This window comes from Ursus arctos, unplaced genomic scaffold (genome assembly GCF_023065955.2).
Source record: "Ursus arctos isolate Adak ecotype North America unplaced genomic scaffold, UrsArc2.0 scaffold_24, whole genome shotgun sequence".
NCBI lineage: Eukaryota > Metazoa > Chordata > Mammalia > Carnivora > Ursidae > Ursus > Ursus arctos.
In genome coordinates this window covers 14,724,354-14,745,445 of record NW_026622919.1, presented here as the reverse complement: position 1 = coordinate 14,745,445, position 21,092 = coordinate 14,724,354, and the positions used below count along the sequence as shown (strand labels likewise).

The window sequence follows — 21,092 nt, the reverse complement described above, 5'->3', positions numbered from 1 at the left end:
CTTTTTCTTCCTGCTTCACTGAGGATTTTTGAGTTTGTTCCTCTAATACCATCTGCAGGTTTTCATTTTCTGGAGCCTCTTTTCTTTTCTTTTTTTTTTTTTTTTTTTTAAGATTTTATTTATTTATTTGACAGAGAGAGACAGCCAGTGAGAGAGGGAACACAAGCAGGGGGAGTGGGAGAGGAAGAAGCAGGCTCCCAGCGGAGGAGCCTGATGTGGGGCTCGATCCCACAAAGCCGGGATCACGCCCTGAGCCGAAGGCAGGCGCTTAACCGCTGTGCCACCCAGGCGCCCCTGGAGCCTCTTTTCTTAATTCCAATCATTCTGGGATTTGTAGTTTTTACTACATGGGAGATTACGTAGCCATTTACATTCCCCTGCTCATTCTGTGCTGGTAGCTCTAATACTCTATGGTGGAATCAGCTATGGTACCACGGGCAGGGCTTATATCATCTCCTTTACGTTTTGTGGCTTATCTTTTTCTTTCCAGCACAGCCTTAACAAGAAGCAGAGGTTTAGGAGGGGCTGGAGGGGTGTGGAAAACTGGTGGGTAGTTCCTTTATTGACAGTCATAACTGATGGATTCTTCTCTCAGAGTTTAACTACCAACTGTAGCTTGTTTCTAAAGTTAGCACCTACCTAAGTGATTTCTTTAACTCTTCCTTCTCCTGTCCCCACCCCTCTAGTTCTTATTTTTTCATACTTTGAATATCACCCAGGAAGGGATTCTTTTGAATGTCAGTTACTTGGCTGCTTTCCCAGCTCAAAGAAGCGTTCGAGAGGCTACAATCTGCTTGGGCTGGTGCTTTGCATTAGTGTGAGAGGCAGTGTGTTGGTGCCTAGTAAAGAGCGTACATTTGAGGGAACTGAGTTGGAGGGCAAGACAGGAAAGCCAGGCAATATCCTGGCTCTTTGAGAAACTGGTTCTTACTGTGTAGTTTTGTTTTATTGGTTGAAGAGTTAAGAATCTCCTCCATAAAGCAACCCAAATGTCCATCAGTAGATGAATGGATAAATAAGATGTGGTATACACACACACACACACACACACACACACACACACACACACACACACACTGGAATATTACTCAGCCATAAAAAAGATTTGCTATTTGCAACAACATAGATAGACCTAGAGGGTATTATGCTAAGTGAAATAACTCTGGCAGAGAAAGACAAATGCCATATGATTTCAATTATATGTAGAATTTAAAACACAAACAAAAGAATAAATAAACAAAAAGCAGAAACAGACCCATAAATACAGAGAACAAACTGATGGCTAACAGAGGGGTGGGGTGGGGGGTCAGGGGACAGGGATAGGCAAAATGGGTGAAGTGGGGAGGGAGAGACAGGCTTCCAGTTATGGAGTGAGTAAGTCATGGGGATAAAAGGTACAGCATAGGGGGGCACCTGGGTGGCGCAGTTGTTGAGTGTCTGCCTTCAGCTCAGGGCGTGATCCCGGCGTTCTGGGATCGAGCCCCACGTTGGGCTCCTCTGCTGGGAGCCTGCTTCTTCCTCTCCCACTCCCCCTGCTTGTGTTCCCTCTCTCACTGGCTGTCTCTCTCTCGGTCAAATAAATAAATAAAATCTTTAAAAAAAAGAAAAAGGTACAGCATAGGGAATATCATCAGTGGTACTGTATGGCAACAGATGGTGGCTACACTTGTGGTCAGCCCAGCATAACTTATGGACTTGTTGAGTCACTGTGTTGTACACCTGATATTAATGTAACATTATGTGTCAGCTGTATTTAACAAAATAAGCAAAACCCTTCATCTCAAGGGGGATTTAAAAAGGCACTTCTTCCATAGTTTTGGGGGCTGAAATCTATAGAAGCTGAGATTTGTTGGCTAAAAACTCCCTGGTCCCCTTTACACAAAATGTACAACTACAATTGGATATATTGCTAAATAGCTAACAAAAATAAGACCATCTGGTCTTTTGTGTTTTGGACAAATTTTAGAAATACAGCAAATTTGGAAAATAAGCCACTAACTCTATAGTTAATAAGTAATGCTGATATAAGTATTTTAAAGTATGTAAACTAGAACATTTGAAATATGGGATATGAGGGGCACCTGGTGGCTCAATGGGTTAAGTGTTCGACTCTTGATTTTGGCTCAGGTCATGATCTCAGGGTTGTGAGATTGAGCCCTGCGTCAGTCTCCATGCTGGGAGTGGAGCCTGCTTAAAATTCTCGCTCTTTCTCCCCCACCTCACATGTGCGTGCTCGCTCTCTCTCAAAAAAAAAAAAAATACAGGATGTGAGAACCCAAAAGATATAAATGTCAAATGTATAGAACTTTAAAAAATTGCGGCTCAAGCTTCAGTCACTGAATAAGAAAGCGAGGCTAGAGTAAGCAGCTAATCAGCATTAAAGAAGGTGTTGCTCAGTTAGTAAAGACTTTTCTGAATGACTTAGTACTCATTTCTGTTTCCATTAAGAATTCCACATGTCCCAAAATCCATCTTCAAACTCTTTTGCCAATAAAGTGACTGCCCAGAATGTTAGTCATTCATTTTTTCAAATATTTATGCAGATATTAATTCTAAAGCCAAGCATAAATAATTGTCATTAATTATTTTAGATTACAGATGTCTTTCCATACTCTGCTAACGTCAGTGACCAAGAGTTGACTATTTACATTTTATTAATTTAAAATCCCTCAACCTCTTTTTCTTTCCTTTGCCCCCGAACCTTGCCATGTCAGGGTTTGGGAGCCACAAATGAGAAATCTGTTGAGATTTTACCTTATGTTTATCTTTTTGTAATAGCTTTACTGAGGTATAATTCACCTACCATAAGATTTACCCTTTTAAGTGGACAATTCAAAGGTTTTTAGTATATTTACAGAGTTGTATGACCAACACTACTATCTAATTCCAGTTACCCCAAAGAAAAGGCCTACATGTACCCATTAGCAGTAACTTCCTATCCTTTTCTCTTCCCAGCCCCTGGCAGGCAAACACAAATTTACTTTCCGTCTCTCTGGATTTGCCTATTCTGAACATTTCATATACATGGAGTCATGCAGTACATGGCCTTTTGTGTTTGGCTTCTTTCACTTAGCATTATGTTTTCAAGATAATAATATTCTATTATTTGGCTAAACCACATTTTGTGCATCCATCTGTCTGTTGGTAGATACTTGAATTCGCCTTTTGGCTATTATGAATAATGCTGCTATAAACATTTGTGGACAGATTTTCATATGCACTAAGTCATATGCTATAAACATTTGTGGACATATTTTCATTGCACATGTGTTTTCAGTTCTCCGGAGTAGATACCTAGGAGCGGAACTGTTGTCTTATGGTAACTCTATGTATATTTTACATTCCTACCAGCGATGTAGGAAAGTTGTAATTTTTCTACGTCCTCACCAACACTTGTTATTTTCTGGGTTTTTGTTTGTTTTTTAAATTATAGCCATCCTAGTAGGTGTGAAGTGGTATCTCATTGTGGTTTTGATTTGCATTTCCCTAATGCCTATGACATGGAGCATCTTCTCAGGGCTTATTAGCCGTTTGTCTATCTTTTTTGGATAATGTCTGTTCAAATCCTTTTCCCGTTAAAAGAACGGGATTATTTGTCTTCTTACTGTTGAGTTGTAAGAGTTCTTTATATATTCTGAATATCTAGACTCATACCATACATTTACAAAATTGTAGTTTAAGTTAAAGCCTACTTCTTTTATTTTAAAGAAATAGATTCCTTAAAAGATAATTAAGAAAAATAAGTAAAGATTTTATGTATTTATTTGAGACAGAGAGGGAGAGAGAGACAGAGAGCATGAGCAGTGGGGAGGGGGAAAGGGAGAGGGAGAAGCAAACTCCCTGTTGAGCAGGGAGCCCAATGCGGGACTCGATCCCAGGACTCTGAGATCATGACCTGAGCCAAAGGCAGACACTTAACCTACTGAGCCACCTCGGTGCCCCCAAAAGAGGCAAATCTATAGAGACAGAAAATACATTAGTGATTGCCTGGGGCTACAGAGGGGAAGAGGGAATGACTACAAATGGGCACAAGATCTTTTTGGAAAAATGGAAATGTTTTAAAATTGAATTATGGTGATAGTTGCACTTAAGGAAAAGAAAAAGAAAATATCTATGTGGTTTCAATTAGTTTTAAGACCCCATAGTATCCAATGAGATTGTTTTCCTTCAGTCTTTTATTTTTGTTGTGTATTTTGCTTATTTTTTAGAAACTAATGACTTTTCTTTTATATGATTCTCTTTTTCTGTGTCCTGTGTCACAGCTCTCCATCCTGCTGAAGAACCAAGATGATCTTGATAAAGCAATTGACATATTAGACAGAAGCTCCAGCATGAAAAGCCTTAGGATATTGCTGCTGTCCCAGGACAGAAACCATGTAAGTAGCACCTGTGATGACCTGGCAGCTGAAGACAAAACTTGCTGTCTTTCAGGAGTTTACCTGGCTTACTTGACTGAATTTTGTGCTGCTATTAAAGCAAGCACGTAAGGGGGCGCCTGGGTGGCTCAGTCAGTTGGACGTCTGACTCTTGATTTCAGTTCAGGTCATGATCTCGGGGCCCTGGGGCAACGGACTCCCTGCTTAGCAGGGAGTCTGCTTGGGATTCTGTCTCTCCCTCTGCCCCCCATTTCTCTCTTTCTAAAAATAAATAAATAAAATTTTAAAAAATGAAGCAAGCACATAAGTGCAGCCCAGCCCATTATGTCATTGGCCAGGTAGCATTTTGCATGTGATTTCGCTGCGAAGTCAAATCATCCATGTTAAAGTTGCAGCTAAAGGTTACTTGGTTTGTGGCATGGAAGGAAGGAAAACATATATGATAAAAGAGAAAGTTTTTTTTCTCTATATTTATGTTATTTCAATTTGATTTGGACCCCAACAAGAGAGATTTGATTAGGGTGGAGATGCTGATTAGCAAAGGCTGCCAAGGTTTTGAGACTATCATGTAAACCTCTCACAACTCCTCAGCAACCAGGCCTGTGTCTTGTGACACATGTAGGAAACAAACTTTTCCTTCTGTTCAATGGAAAAGAGGCCATGGAATGGAGGACCTCTTGTAATTTACCAGCTGCTGCCTTACCAAATTGTGGGCAATCGACAGGAGCCATCAGAAGTGAGGAATTATCCCTTATGTAGCTGCTTCTCCTAAAAGGTCTCTGAAGATCTACATTTCACAAGAATGATTGCAATCTGGATCTGTCTTCTTCTTCTTTTTTTTTTTTTTTAAGATTTTACTTATTTGAGAGAGAGAGCATGAGTGAGGGGCAGAGGCAGAGAGAGAGGGAGAAGCAGACTCCCCACTGAGCAGGGAGCCCAGTGTAGGGCTCAATCCTAGGACCCCGAGATCATGACCTGAGCTGAAAGCAGATGCTTAACCGACTGAGCCACCCAGGCACCCCCGGGGTCTATGTTCTAATCACCAGTTCCTGCACCAGTTTTCTTGAGATTCATGTTCTTAAAGGTTCCTTGGCACTCTTTCCTGTCCTTATGCTTGAATACAGCCAGCTGTGGAGAGCTGACATTGCTGCATGAGGACAGTGAACGCACCATACCAGGACAGAGTTTAGATGGAATGGTGCTCATATTGACCATTTATTTATTTAACTATTTAAAGATATTTTTTGTTATTATTTGAGAGAGAGAAGAGAGAGCACGAGTGGGGGAGAAGCAGATAGAGAGGGAGAAGCAGACTCCCCACTGAGCAGGGAGCCCGATGCAGGGCTCGATCCCAGGACCCTAAGACCATGACCTGAGACAAAAGCAATGCTTAACCGACTGAGCCACCCAGGCACCTCCTGACCATTTATTTTTAAAGAGACGTATTGGGATCAGGCTGTCCTACTGATTAGATGGAGGCACGGGCGAATGCAGTTAGGAGGCCTTATAATAAAGAAGACATTTTCTAATATTACAGAAATGTCCTTTGATTGAGGACTGGTCTTCTCTGTCCCAGATGTGTCTTTTTTCTGAATATGTTTTGGGAAGTATTCTGAAATACAATACATATTTTATTATTTTATTTCTCTGTTCAAGTTACTCACCTGCTCCTTATAGTCGTTCTTTATTTCCTATTGTAGAGGATCTAAATGTAGCCTAGCATTCAGGGTTTATCACCAACTGCCCTTCTTTCCAACTCCCCAGTCTCATCTTTCCACATACTCCCCCCATTCTGCAGTTCTTCCCTATTGCTCTTTGCCATGGCTATCACCTTGTTTTTAGGATCTAGCTTGATTTACCTGCTACAGTGTCATCAGTGTCTTTACTGAGGCCATCTTGATTATTCCCTGTTCCTTTAGTCATTGGATATAATGTGCACGCTAGTTGATAGGTTGCTTAGTAATGGCCCACTAGTTGTTGCATTTGGAAGTTTTACCCCACTTCAGGCTTCTTAATAAGCTACAAGTATCGTGATCCAGACTTACTGTGTGCTCAGGAATCCCACCCCCAGAATAGTGCTTCTCTAACCCTCTGTGATGAAATATCAGTTTTATTCTTCCAATTTCTAGTCTGCTATGGACCAATTCTTTTTAAAACACAAAAACTGAAAAATGAAATGGAAAAATAAATGAGGGATGTACAAAATATAAGACTACAGTTCTTATTGTTAGAGTTGGTAGACAGAAAGTCACTCTACCAAATTGCTGTAAAAGTCTGTAAAGAGTTATTTTCCGTTGCTGTATTATCTTGTTGAGGATTATGACGCCATTGGTTGTTGCTGGGTACCCGCCACACATAGCATACTTGAGTGCACTGCTCCAGGATACCGTAGCGCCCTGCTTCATCTCCAGCTGGTAACTGGCAGCCCCTTAGTTTCTCTACTGAGTTTCTTCCATTTTTTGCTAAAAAAATGTTGCCTCATCCACCTTTTGTTACTACTCACACCTTCACTTCCTTTCTTATTCCTGTTTTTAAATGTGCGATCTTTTTCTTCTCTCTGAATTCCTTTTCTCCTGATCCTTCTATGACAGCTTCTAATCTTTCCTGTGTCTTTACCCCTCACCAAGGGTTATGTCATACTGCTCCTACCTCTCCTGGCCAACGCCATGTCTTAGGCTTCAATATTGTTCTTACCTGAGAACTCCTGGAGTTTGGTCATCACAGAGCCCTTTAATCTGAAGACCCTCTTTCTAGCCTTGCTTACTCCTGCCATTTTATTTTATTTTATTTATTTTATTTTTTTTTATTTTTATTTTTTTAAAGATTTTATTTATTTATTCGACAGGAAAGAGCCAGTGAGAGAGGGAACACAAGCAGGGGGAGTGGGAGAGGACGAAGCAGGCTCATAGTGGAGGAGCCTGATGTGGGGCTCGATCCCATAACGCCGGGATCACGCCCTGAGCCGAAGGCAGACGCTTAACCGCTGCGCCACCCAGGCGCCCCTGCTCCTGCCATTTTAAAGATGCTTCATCATCTTCTTCAGTAGTTCTTACTGCCTTAGGCTGTGCATTGGGCCGTGAACTTTTAGTTTATTCCTATTACAGACTTCTCCAAGCATGTGTGCATTTAACTCTTAGTTTATCTTTCTGCTCTTGACCTTCTTATAACTTTCTAGACCCAGATTTTCCACTATCTTAAAATAATCTCAAGCTTACATTCTTTTGTCACTTATATCTGAATATGATAAAAACTGAATACCCAGCCACCTTAAATTGAATATGACATTTTGTTTTGTTACCTCAGTTTCTCCCTTACAAAAGTAAACTTCTAATCTTCTCATCTAAATGTTGCCCACTTCCTAAATATCCCATTAAAGCAGTTTGATGCTGTCTTGTCTATTATTTAAGTTCAAAACATCAAGGATAATTTAAAGAATAATTAATTCTTTTTGGTCTTACTCAAATAATGGGACAAGTGCAGGAAGGTAGGACCAAAATCATTGAATACAATAGCTTCAGTCTGGCCCCTGTTTAAACATAACACCTTACGTGTATAAGTGCTTTTGTCTCTCATGTGTTTCTTGCAACTTTGAGAGGTCCAGGGCAGGCATCTGTTCTCGCCAGTCTATACCTGAGGAAACCGAGACTTAGGGTCACTTGCCCGCGGCGAAGTGGTCAGTGGTGACAGAGCTGGTCTAGAATCCAGATGTTCTGACTTGTAGTTCAGTACCTATGAGTTACCCTCCCAGAAAGGGGTCTTAGAATTATTGTAGTCCTTGGAAGACCTCTCCCGGGTTCCTCCACAGTTTATCAGAAGCAGAACAGAAAGTATAACGTTGCCTGCCCATGGGGAGAAGTTGTGAGATGTTGTGTCATTCTCTTTCCCACAGTTCAAAGGGTAACTGAGCTAGAAAACGTCCAAGGGAAGATGACATTTTCAAGGGGTTGGGGTCACTTTTATATGTGAATAGCCAAAAAAGCCTGGAATTCTTTCGTCCAGAAAGGCACTCTGAGCTGTATATATGCAATCAAAGTCTAGGAGGCACTGAAGAGTACAGATAATGAAAATACAGATTTAGTTGCCTTATCTCAATCTGGATGAACTCTTTAAATATTGGGGGTTATCTTAAAAGAAGAAAACACAACTGTCATAACTATTGTAGTCTTCTGTGCAAAGTCTCTTGGTGTCATCCTTGAAGCAGAGGACTGGTGAGATCCAGGGGACCGTTTCTCACCTTACATTCCCGTGAACCAAACTGAAGCAAACACACACACACACACACACACACACACACACACACACCCCTCTACCCCCTGCAGAGTTGAATCCACTTGTTCATTTCGTCTCATACCAGCAAATCTTTCATCAAGATAATTTGTGAGTCCACTCTTGTGACCGCTTTTTCTGCTGATCTCCTAGCTTCCAGTCACTTCGATCTTTATGGACGTGGTTCCCTGGTAATTTTTCATGTTGTTTGTGTCAGCCACACACACTGCTACCTGTGGAGTCCTTCAGTGAGGTTTACATTGAGTAGTCAAATGCCACCTTCTGTTTGCTATCTTTAGAACAGTTGGCCACACTTTATACTTGCGGGCTCTCTTTACTCCACTACAGTCCCCTTTTGTTTTTCCTAGCCCCACCTTCCTCCTTCCTCTCTTTCCCACGTCTTTTTTTTTTTTTTTAAAGATTCTATTTATTTATTTGCCAGAGAGAGCGAGAGAGGGAGTACAAGCAGGGGGAGCGGCAGGCAGAGGGAGAAGCAGGCTCCCTGCTGAGTAAAGAGCGATCCCAGGATCCTGGGATCATGACCTGAGCTGAAGGCAGATGCTTAATCAGCTGAGCCATCTAGGTGTCCCCTCTCTTTCCCACTTCTAAGTCGTGTTCAAAGTTCCCTGAATCCTTGGGTGAACCTCATTTTTGTTTACCGTGCCATTCTCTTTTATCCCCTTGAATCAAGGTTTTCAGACTTGACTGAATATTACAAACACTTGGGGAGATTTAAAAAATACCAGTCCTTGGGCCCCGTCCCCAGAGATTCTGTTATAGGTGGTGTGAGGTGTCTGAAGCCCCATAGGCAGCTCTAATGGGGTTGAGAACCGTGACCTTAAATTGAAGAATGACTCTCCTGCTAAGACCTTGCCGCTCAAAGTGTGGTCCATGGACCAGCAGCATCAGCACACCTGGAAGCTTGTTAGAAATACAGATTCTCAGGGCGCCTGGCTGACTTGCTCAGTCGGTAGAGCATGCAACTCTTGGTCTTGGGGTTGTAGGTTCAAGCCCCATATTGGGTGTAGAGATTACCTTAAAAATAAAATCTTAGGGCTGCCTGGGTGGCTCAGTTGGTTAAGTGTCTGCCTTCGGCTTAGGCCATGATCCTGGGGTCCTGGGATCGAGCCCTGTATCAGGCTTCCTGCTCAGTGGGTAGTCTGCTTCTCCCTCTCCCTCTGCTGCTCCCGTTGTTGGTGCTTTCCCTCACTCTCTCTCCCGCTCTCTGTCAAGTAAATAAATAAAATCTTAAGAAAAGAAATGCAGATTCTCAACCCCATCCCAGACCTACTGAGTCAGAATCTGTGTTTTAACAAGGCCCCAGGTAATTTTTGCACATTAAGGTATAAGAAGCCCTGCTTTGAAACCTCCACTGATTCCCTTCTTCTGTTTTCCAACCTGTTGCCATAACTAAAGCCTTTTCTTCTACAAACCAATGCCTGTGCGGGCTGTGGAACCTACTTTCTTGTCTCAGGTCTTAGAGTTTAAAATTGAGTTTATAGCGTATGTTCTTTGGTACATTTCAAATTCACATTGCCAAGACTTATGGAATTCTCACTATGTGAAAAAAGAATTGTGCAAGCAGGTGTCCTCAGGGGGCTCATCATGTGGCTCTTCTCTTTCCGACTGCAGGGCTATGGCCTTTCTGTGCCCTTCACTGGCCTGCTTCCCCAGAATGTGGCTTTGACTGTTTTTTCCTTTCTGACTCTCAGCAGAGAGCTATTGCACATCGGAGGCTTCAGCAAGAACATTCCACTTCCCCTTGGTTCTGACTTCCCGTTAGAGCAAGACAGTTTGTAAAGACAGCCCTGCATGTGATAAAGTCTGGCGTGGAGAGGCCAGAGGAGGCTGCTTGGCAGCTGAGTTCAACCCTGAGAGTGGGAAGCCTTTTTCCTGGAGGACAGGATATAGTTTGTTTAGGTCGGACTTTTTTTCTTATATGAGGTAGAAGAGCTAGAGAAGCAAGTTGAAACTTGGCCCCAAGTTATTTAGCACTCCTGACCTCCCATTCCCACTCTCTGTAGTGCTCCACGTGCTTATGATCGCATCCCGACATCACTTGCTCACCGCTCACCTTCGGTCTTCAGCTTTCTCAGTGCAAGTGCCCCCTTTGTTGCTTTGATTTTTTTCTAGGCTCACTTGGTGGTTTGACTAGAACAGTGCAAAAGTGAGGGTACATGTGGTAAAGTTGCTGACCTCATTCTGAGGTCCTTAACCTCTGGCAGAATGGTACCTATGGTAGCCTTTCCCAGATCAATACAACCTTGAGGTGATTTTGCATGTAAACCCTGGTGATACTAAGCAACTGAGATTTTGCCTTAATCTGGGGGGAGTGATTGTGGTTGGGGTAGAAGCAGCACATCAAGCTGCTTTTAGAAATACATGTTTATCAACCAGAGTTCTGCTGGTCAGGGAGGTTGCTGTCATTCTCTATTCTGACCCCCCACTCGGCAGGTGATCTCGCTGCCGAAATAATTTCCTGCTATTTTCCCCAAGCTCTCTGGAGAATTTTATGAGAGGGTATTTACAACTCACTTCTCTGTTTGGCATATTATTATAGGAAAACCTGTTATTCCTCCATGCCTGGGTCAGCACCTGTTAAACTGGGGCAGTGGGTCTCAGTGCTCAGGTATCACTGAAGCTGTAAAACTACCATGAGGAAATAGTGGTTTGCCAAGACAGATGGAGGAGTGAGATTGGGAGGAAGGCTGGGTACCTCGAGTACTGAAAGTGTGAAGGCATGGGCGCCTAGGTGGCTTCAGTTGGCTAAGCCTTTGCCTTCAGTTCAGCTCATGATCCCAGGGAGCTGGGATCAAGCCCCGCGTTGGGCTCCCTGCTCAGCAGCGGGTCTGCTTCTCCCCCTTCATCTGCCCCTCCTCCCTGCTTGTGTTCTCTCTCTCTCAAATAAATAAATAAATAAATACATCTAAAAAAAGAAAAGTGTCAAGGCAGCTAAGAGCACAAAGAATCTTAGGGAAGGGCAAGCGGCCTTTCTTGACCTGCCTGCCTAAAGTTAGCTCAGCCTTTTTCCTCTTCTCTTACAGACCAGTCCCTCTCCCCATTCCGGGGTGTCCAGGCAGGTGCGGATCAAAGCTTCCCAGTCTGCAGGAGATATCAATACCATCTACCAGCCCCCTGAGCCCAGAAGCAGGCATCTCTCTGTCAGTGAGTATTTCACCCCTTTTTTCCCCTCTCATCTAATTTATCTGCCCACGTTTTTTAAAAATCAAGTATTTATTAATTAAAAAGTCATCATCAAACATTTAGAAACTATTACTCTGTGCAAAATAATCCTCTATGCCTTTATTTGGGGGGGAAGGGGTAGATAAATGACTGGGATGGTGTCCTGACTCTTAGGGAGCTTACAGTATAACAACGTGATGGCGTGACCAAGTTCCTTTTTAAACTTGTCTGAAAAAGTGATCTCCTCAAACATCTGCTTGAAGACGTCCAGCAGCAAACAGTCCACTCTCATTTTTGACCATTGTTTCGCCAAAGAACTGGGGACTTATGAGGTTAGGAGTAAGGTCGAGGTTTGAGTTTTGACCTCAGACCTCTTGCTTATGATTCCTGAGGAGTCCTTATGCTTTGAGGAAGATGTTGACCAATGAAAATCTTGGAGACTCAAACTTAAGTTGTCTGGGAAGGACAGGAGACTGTTGCCATAGTATATATGATTGGTTAACTAGGAAGAAAACTACGTAGCTGCCCCCAGGCCTCCCCAGGAAAGAAATCGAAGTCAGGTCTGTGCGTTATACCAGATAACCCAGAATTGGTCTGGATCCCATTTCCCAGAGTCTGAGGGGAAGCCCACGTCCTTAATTGTGGAATTTGTATCAAGCAGGAAACCTGGCTTTATCAAACATTTGTGTTGAACCTACTGCCCTAACGTTGCTGAGACTCCTGCTGCTGCTAGGAAGAGAAGTTCTATCCACACAGGTAGAGTTGCATCAAACTGAACTGCTCTCTGAACATCTTGAGCTGAGCATGGGGAGTTCTGAATGTCAGTCCTGCCGCTGAGCCTGTCTGTGAGTGACAAGCCTTCTGAGAAGGTAGCAGGAAGAATGTGTTACTGAGGCACTGACTTTGCCTTACTGAGTAATTTTTGGAACTTGAGCAAACACTGGTAGTAAGTGTTGCCAAGCTGAAGATCTGTATTTGAGTTTCATATTTCTCTAACATTGTGGATAATTGGTGGCTGTGTTTTCAATAAGCTGGTAGAGGAGAGAGAGCCAACACCCCAGCAAGGAGGCCCTATCCGGAACATCTCTGGCCCTGGAATCCAGGTGCCCTGAAGCCTAGGAAGCTCTGCCAGCTCGGCCTCTGTTCCAGAGCCCTCAGAGAGATTGAGGGGCTGGAGGAGGGCAGCATTGTTCATTTGTACAGTAAGCAATGAGGATTGACATGGGGCCGTGACTGGGCCTGCTCCTAAGCAAGAGCCTGTGATTTGTGTGTAGAGGCGGGGGCCAAATGCTGGGCCATTGTTGGGAGGAGCCATAGATGGAATTTCCTTGTCTGAGAATGCTGAGGAATAGGATTTCTGTGAAGTAGATCCTGTGTATCTAGAGAATGGCCAGCGCAGCCTCCTAGCACACGTAGATCCTGGGTTCCTTTGTTCAGCAAGCAGTATGTACCAGCCATTGAGCTGGGATGGGGGCAACAGTAGAGGGCAGGGTGGGGTGGGAGGAGGCAATAACTAACTCGGCCCAGGACTTTGGAGAAGTGCTTCCACAGAAGAGGAAACATCAGAGCTACCACAGGAAGGAAAGATTTACCGAGCATAGAGATATTCCAGGCACAGGAAGGGGCACCTGCCAGACACCATCACAAAAGGTGGTGGGTTCGGAGAACCCCGAGTGGTGTGGAGTGTGGTGGACATGACGGAAGAGGTGGGCGGAGCCTGCCAGCCTTTCCATAGAGCTGAGAAATGGCAGAGGTTATTTCTAACTGGAATGACTTGGGACATACATTCCGTGGAGGAGCTATTTGAACTAGATCTTTAGAGATTGTAGGGGATTTCCATAGGTAAGGATGACGGGAGAGGACTTTTTGACTGTTTACCTGTGGAGATCTCCCTTGTCCTTCAGACTGGCTGATACATTTGGAGGAGAATAAAGAAAGCTGAGAAAGGATGCCTGGGCCATCCCTAAAGAGCCTGGACTGCCCTTGGGCTTGTTTGGTGGGCAGTGGGAAGCCACTGAAAATGTTGGTCCCTAATGCCCATCTCTGTTACAATGCTTATCACATTATCTTATTGTCTTTTTTCTCTCCCTATCAAACTGCATTTTTGTTCATTCATTTATTCACTTAAGATTTAATTGGCCACGTATCAGCTGTGTGCCAGAAACATGGAAAGCAAAAAAGACCTTGCTCCTGCCCCTGTGGCTCTTACAGCTGCATGGGAAGACAAACACTTGTCCTGATGAGATTAATGTATAATTTATAGGCTGTGACTGAAGGGTGTATGGTGCTGTGAGCATGTGTAATGGAGGGATGCATCCTAGTTTCGGGGCCAGGAGAGCCTTAGCCTATGATCCAGAGCGTGAATGATGCAAAGGGGAAGCAGGGAAGAGAGTGCTGGGTAGAGAGAGCTACATGTGTGAAGGCCTGATGGCTGAGGGGAGTATGGTGTGATTGAGACAGAAAGAAGCCCTGAGGCTGGAGAGACGGGAGCAGTGGGCCCGAGGCCAGGGAGGGAGGCGGAGCCTTGTGGTCCGTGATGAAGGTTTTGATCCTTAATGTTGAAAGCAGTGAAAATCCACTTTCTGGCTTTTAAGGTGAATAGGAATAGGTGGTATGACATACTCAGATTTGTGTTTTGAAAAGATTGCTGTAGCTACAGTGTGGAGAACAGATTGCTGGGGAGCAAGAACGGACCAAAGGGGGAACCATGTTAGGCTAATGTAGTTTGGTCCAGGTGAAGAACACAGAAGTTTGGATTAGGCTAGTGGAGTAGTGGAGAGAGGAAAGCACAGGTGGATTTGAGACATTTAGAAGGTAAAACCAACAAAACACGGTGTTGCTTAGTTCTCAAAGTGTAGTCTGGGGACTTGAGGCGGGGGTGGGGAGGTCCCTGAGATCCCTTCAGGAGGTCTATGATTTGCCTTTTTACTCTATTCTCTCATGAGTCTGAGTGGAGTTTGCCAGAGGTTACCTGACTGAGGTGATGTCATTGCTCTGATGGCTAATGGAATGTGTGCTTGTGTATTATTGTGTTTTCAAAATTTTTGAGCTTTAATTTCTAATACAGTGAATATCAATTGATATAACCCGCTTAATAAAAACTCTTCAGTGTTCTTGATTTTTAAAGTGTAAAAGGGTTCTAAGAAGTTTAAGAACTACTGTGGTATTCGATTCACTTTGTGAGTGTTGGAAGGGCAGGGGATAAGTTACTGGTTTATGGATCTGGATAAATGGCATTGCCTTTCACTAAAACAGGAATGAGAGATGAGAGCCTGGTTTCCCGTGCTGAGAAGAGGCAGACCTGATGTTTTTAGACAGGTTGAATTGGAGGTGCCTTTGAGACAGCTAAGAGGACCTATCAAATGGACAGGTAGATAGATATACAGGTCTTCAGCTCAAAGGGGAGGAAATCAGGACTAGAAAAAAAATTAGAAATTGTCCAGTTGAAGCCTCAGGTCCAGATGAGAGGCCCTAGGCAGAGACTGCAGAGTAAGAAGAGGCCGAGGGCTGAGCCTTGGGAACCCAGACATTTCGTGGCCAATTAGAGGAGGATGAACCTGCAGAGGACACAGGAAAGGAGTGACTAGAAAAACAGGAGAGGGTGGGAGGGGGCCTTACATGGTACCAGCCAGGTTGGAAAGGGTAAGAGACACAACTTGTCGTTTTCATCCACAAATGTCTTGAGTGGCTGCTGTGACGGTACAGTGTAAGGCCTTCTGGAAGTAGAAGAAAGCAGGAAGAAGGGAGAGTCAGGGTTTAAGTATCAGGCACGAGGAGAAGTCCTTGCAGTAGAATCGGGGTCAAAAGAGAGGCCTTAGTGATTCAACTCCCAAGCAGCAGGAGCAAGGGTCGGGGGTTGCCCTCCTCCCCCACCAACATGAAGGAACCGGTGAGTATTTAGTGAGAGATGGCAACATGCGGGTCATTCAGCCCCCCATGGCACTATTTTCAGTGATGGGGAAGTGCAAGGTAGCTCAATCCATGCTGTTTCTTTGAACTTCTTCCTTATATTGAATTGAAAATCTGCCTTCCCTCACTTTACCCAGTGAGTCTGGTACTGCTGTCTTGACCAACACAGATACATAGATAACATCTTTCATATGATAGGTTTCCAACTGTTTGAAACCACCTGTCCTGTTTGCTTTTTGTTTTCCCCATCATAATATACATACCTTGAATTTTAATTTTTTTCAAGCCAATTAGTCTGTTAAACTAGTTCATGCTAAAAAAGAAAACAAGCAACAAGCAAAAACAACAACTAGGTAATAAGTTAACCCAAAAGAAAGACCCCATGGGGAGATCTTCAGACAAGGCAGATGGAATTTCCCTACGTGACGATGCCCTTCCTTATATCTTTGCCTGTAGAAATTCTGTCCACCTTTGAAGCCGAGCTCAAGCACCATTTTTCCCATAATATGTAGGGTGGTGCCCTTAAGCCACCCAGCCAAGCCTCAAATGCAGGACTTGTCCCTGCCACATTCTGACTCCTGTTGGGTCTAATGCATCTCATTAAGTGCCTTTGCCTCTGTTCCTACTCCATCTCGCTCCTTGTCTTGCCACTGCAGTCCCACAGTGAGGCAAGCCAGATTACAGCCCCTAAGGAATAGGTGGTGGGGGAGCTGAGGCAGTCAGTTCTTTCAAGGAGTTTGGCTGTGAAAGAAAAACAGAGGTCGGTTAGTGGCTTACAGGAAAGGCAAAAAGTAAGGTCAAGACTGTAAGCTAGAGATCTGAGCATGCTCATGAAGAAGGGAGGTGCAAAGTCAGCTGAAAAGGGGATTGAAGGAGGTGCCAAGGGGATGTGGGGAAGCCAACTCCTGTTGCAGATGACATGGGTAGTGCAGATAGAGGGTGCCTAATGCCTTGGCAAGGGGAGGGGAGCCCTATTCCTCGGAGAGGAGAGGGGTTCGAGAGAGTGTTGAAAGGACGAGGTGACTTGCAGGGAGTCCCTGGCAGCAGCTGGTGAGAGAGCTGTGTGCAGTGCAGACCTCCCCTCCTGGTGCAGTAGAAGGGCAGAGCCCGCCATCACATAGGTCAGTTTCCTTCACTTCCACGGGGTTTTTCTTTTGTGATGCTGGATGAGACCAGAAACTATTTAGTAGTGATGGCAACTTCAAAATCAAATGGGAATTTTGGAAATTGAAACATCTAGGATGTTCTCAGGGTCTTGTGGGATGAAATGTTAAGAAGCACTGTTCTGCACAGCCTGGTCCAGTGTGAGCACTGAAAAATACTGATTAAGATTTCCCATTGAGGAAGGAAAAAAAGAGTCGATTCCTCCCCCAATCTCATCTGCCCAGCAAGAGACAGCAGGGTTTAGAGAAAATAGTTGATGGCCAAAAGAGCTATCTCTTTGTACTTGGAATGACCTGCACATTAACACTGACCCCAAACCCTAGAACTCCCTGCGGAGGGAACTTCCTGACTGCATCAGCTTCCTGACCGGAGTCTCCTATGAGAAGGGCTAGAATCTGAGAGCCAGTCTTTCAGCTTTGGGTGAGAGTTTTGCTCAGACTTTGCACTATGGGTTAAGGAGCTGGCAGAGAGCTGGCATGCCCTGGGAGGAGCACAGCCAGTCAGCAGCTAAAGCCCTGGCTTTCTCCTCCTGTGTAGAACACCTTCGCGCAGAGCTGTGGGCCGCTCTGAACACAGGACGACTACTCTGCTTTGTTGCTTCAGCTGCTGCTGACGGGGCCCTTTGGCGCAAACGGCCCCATAAGAATAGAGCAAAATCTGGCTGGAATGCCAGGGAAGGGCATCCCAGAGAGCTTGCCATCCCTACCATGCCTGCCTTCTAAGGCTCAGAATGAGTTGTCTTGCATAGTACTGTGGTTTGTGCTGTCTGGCTCACTGCTGTCTCTGTTGGTAAATAGTGGGCACAGCAGTGAGTCTTGCAGTCCAGTATCCTGTCCTGTTAAGGTCCCTGTCTCATTTGTTCTCGATTGCTGGTGTGTGTCTCACTAGCCCCCAATTTCTGAATTGAAGATAAAAACAAAACTGAAAATGCTCTGGAGCAGTTCTGCCAACTCCTGGTTTTTCCATTTGCTTCCTCTGATAGCCATTGGTTTGGGGAGACTTCCCTTTCCTGCCCCAAGCTGTGGGCCTGTGCACAATAGCCCCTGGCCCACTGCCCATCAGATAACAGGGCTGGCTCTCTGCAGGCAGCAATGTGTATTGGAAAAAGTGAAAGTCTCTGGCTGGAAATAAAAGCTCAGAAAACCTTTGCTATTTTCCCCCAGCCCCTCCTGGGTCTGTAGTGCTGGCCTCATGTGAGCAAGTCCCATGCTACCTGTAAAACCAGGGGAGAGTTCAGTAGCTGGTAAAGGAGAGAATGGGTGTCTAGGGCCTTGGATATTTTATCCCAGGGAGACTTCACCTAGATACTCCATGTAACAGACTGGGGGCAGTTCATCCTGTCTGGAGATAGTTTGGACCACTGTCTGGGACTTCATCAATAAATAAGTTTTTCTTTCTCTCTAATCAGTCCCTTACAAGAGACATTTTTGGTTCATTCTAGGTCAAGTGTGTAATACCTTTTCATTCCAAAGTATATTGGTCACGGTTCAGGTGCACAGAGTAGAATCCACTCTAACTAGTTTTGGGGAGAAGAGATTTAGTGCACATCCGGGCATATAAAGTGATTGGAGAGAAAGAAATAGATTCTAGGTTAAGACACCACAGAGCTCCTACCCTTTCTGTAACCAGGAAATTACCAGATTCAGAAGCACATTCCCCCAGTGCTCTGGTCCACACCATGTGCATAGGGAGGACTGCATCTGCGTCTTGACTTCAGGAAAACTGGAGGCCAGGTGTGGGACCTCTGCTCATGCTGCATCAGAAAAACCAGGGCTTCCATGACTATGCCCAGGAGCAGTAGGAGCAGCAGGAAGCCATCTAAATCTCACACAAGTGCATCTGATTGGCCGGACCTTAGAGGGTCTTAGGAATAATAGCTTTTAGCTGATTAACTTCTGAAGTATAGGAAGGCATACTAGAAGGGTAGAATGGATCTTGAGTCTAACCCATTGTATCTGCCTCATAGAGTGAAGGAAACGAATGGAATTCTGCTGAGTTCCTACCTGGTACCCTATATGCTGCTCTCAGCCACACATTCTGGGCTCTGTTGTAAAAGGTCTTGTTTCTGTGCTCTAGGCTCCCAGAACCCTGGCCGAAGCTCACCTCCCCCTGGCTACGTGCCTGAGCGGCAGCAACGCATTGCCCGTCAGGGGTCCTACACCAGCATCAACAGCGAGGGGGAGTTCATCCCAGAGACCAGCGAGCAGTGTGTGAGTACAGGGCTTGGGATGTGCCTTGGAGTGTGTAAGACCAAGGTTATAATGGGGCTTCTCAGTGGGCATGGTGCAGAGCTGAGGGATTTGAACCCCATCCAGTAGCTCCTTTGTAAACCAAGCCTGCCCAAATACGGATTATTCCTTTTTAGGGGCCAAGTATTAATTCCTGCCATGGACAGTGTGTAAACTACCCAGCTTCCTTGGTGTTGGATAAGCATTTGACAAATTTGACAAGCTATGCTCCTCTCACTGGTCTCCCCGCAGAACATCACTATGCTATTTGAATACTTCCTTACAACCACCTGTGATATCAGCAGAGTTTAACATATGACCAATCCTAAACTGACAGATTTTGTTTTTTATCAGCCATATTTTAGTTTTGCTATTTCTTGATGAAAGGTAGGGGGGTGCCATATCCAAATTGCACTGTAGAAATGGTTATTTTGGGTGAGCTTTTATGGTGGTAGACAGCTATATTAGTTTATCTGTTGCTACACAACAAATTACCACAAACTTAGCAGTTTAAAAACAGCATACATTTATTATTTTACAGTTTCCCTGGGTAAGGAACCTAGGCATGATTTAATGGGATCCTCCATTCAGGGTTACACAAGACTACAGTCAAGTGTCAGCCAGGCTGCATTCTTTTCTGGAACTTGGGGTTCCCCTCTGAGCTTACATGTTTGTTGGCAGTTGTTATTAGCACTGTGGTCCCCGTTTTCTTGCTGTCTGTTGGCCAGGGGCCACTCTGAGCTCCTAGAAGCCACTTTCAGTTCCTTGCAACATGGCTCTCTCACAACATGGCAGCTTCTTCAAGGCAGAAGGAGAATCTCTTGCTTCAGTCTGTAAAGATGGAGTCGTAAAATGTAACATAACCATGGAAATGAATATGCCACCCTCTTTGCCATAGTCTGTTGACTAGAAACAAGTTACAAGTTCTACCCATACTTTAGGGGAGGTGTTTATACAAGACTGTGACTCATTGTGGGGCCACCTTAGATAGGTATGCCCACCACAATGGCTAACCCATTTTAATGGCTAACTTTTTAACTAGTGGCTTACTTGATGAAAATGGCATTTTGGCTCAGTGAACTCAGCAAGAGTGAGATCTCTGGCTTCATCCTGGTCTTTTCAATGAGCTTACTTTGATTTCATAAGAGAAAGATCCACTCTTATAAATTTTTAAGATTTGGTCTGGGAAGGGGAAATTTCTTAAGAGCAATAGCATCACAGAAGGACCAGCACCACCACATAAGGGATTTTACAGGAAACTGATCTTTGTCACTTTTCTTTCCCCTAAAACTGATTCTTAAAACTTTTCTTTCCTGGTGATAGCTAATCTCTATAAAGCATTATCCAAACTACATAGACTGAGAAGGAAGCCGTTTACACTGCTGCTTTTCTTTTCTGTAACTCCTGCTTCCAGATAAATTTATGTTTAGAACAGTGACCTGGAGTGCTTTTAGTTAAGGATTCCCTCCTTGGGTATTTTACTGACCATCCTTTCTGTTTTCTCTAACTAGAGCACTTCTGGCCATCAGCTCTGTCAGAGGTGACGTGGGTATAAAATCTCAGAGATGCAAATGAGTTCATTGCCTTTGGTCTCTATCCTTCCCCATGGCCCTATATCCTGGTCCTTTTACATCTTTGCTTTACCTGCCTATCCCTGGAAGGTGTGGGAGTATCGGACTCCTAGCGAGGACAGTTTTTTAGAAAGAGGCCAAAGAAGGAATGCCTAGGTCCTTCCCCTTAGCTAAAGTGAATTGTTCCTGGGGCGCCTGGGTGGCACAGCGGTTAAGCGCCTGCCTTCGGCTCAGGGCGTGATCCCAGCGTTATGGGATCGAGCCCCACATCAGGCTCCTCTGCTATGAGCCTGCTTCTTCCTCTCCCACTCCCCCTGCTTGTGTTCCCTCTCTCGCTGGCTGTCTCTCTCTGTCAAATAAATAAATAAAATCTTTAAAAAAAAAAAAAAAGTGAA

The 21,092-nt window shown here is 44.4% G+C and overlaps 1 protein-coding gene across 2 annotated transcripts in view; it reads left to right on the top strand.

Moving 5' to 3' along the window:
• MAP3K3 (mitogen-activated protein kinase kinase kinase 3) overlaps window positions 1-21,092 on the top strand; it is a 58,142-nt gene that overhangs the window by 26,351 nt on the left and 10,699 nt on the right. For both annotated transcript variants that reach the window (XM_026512501.4, XM_026512502.4), the window contains 3 exons: window positions 4,263-4,376; window positions 11,687-11,807; window positions 18,975-19,108. In XM_026512501.4, the coding sequence (XP_026368286.1) occupies window positions 4,263-4,376; window positions 11,687-11,807; window positions 18,975-19,108 (369 nt within the window). The remainder of the gene's footprint in view (window positions 1-4,262; window positions 4,377-11,686; window positions 11,808-18,974; window positions 19,109-21,092) is intronic.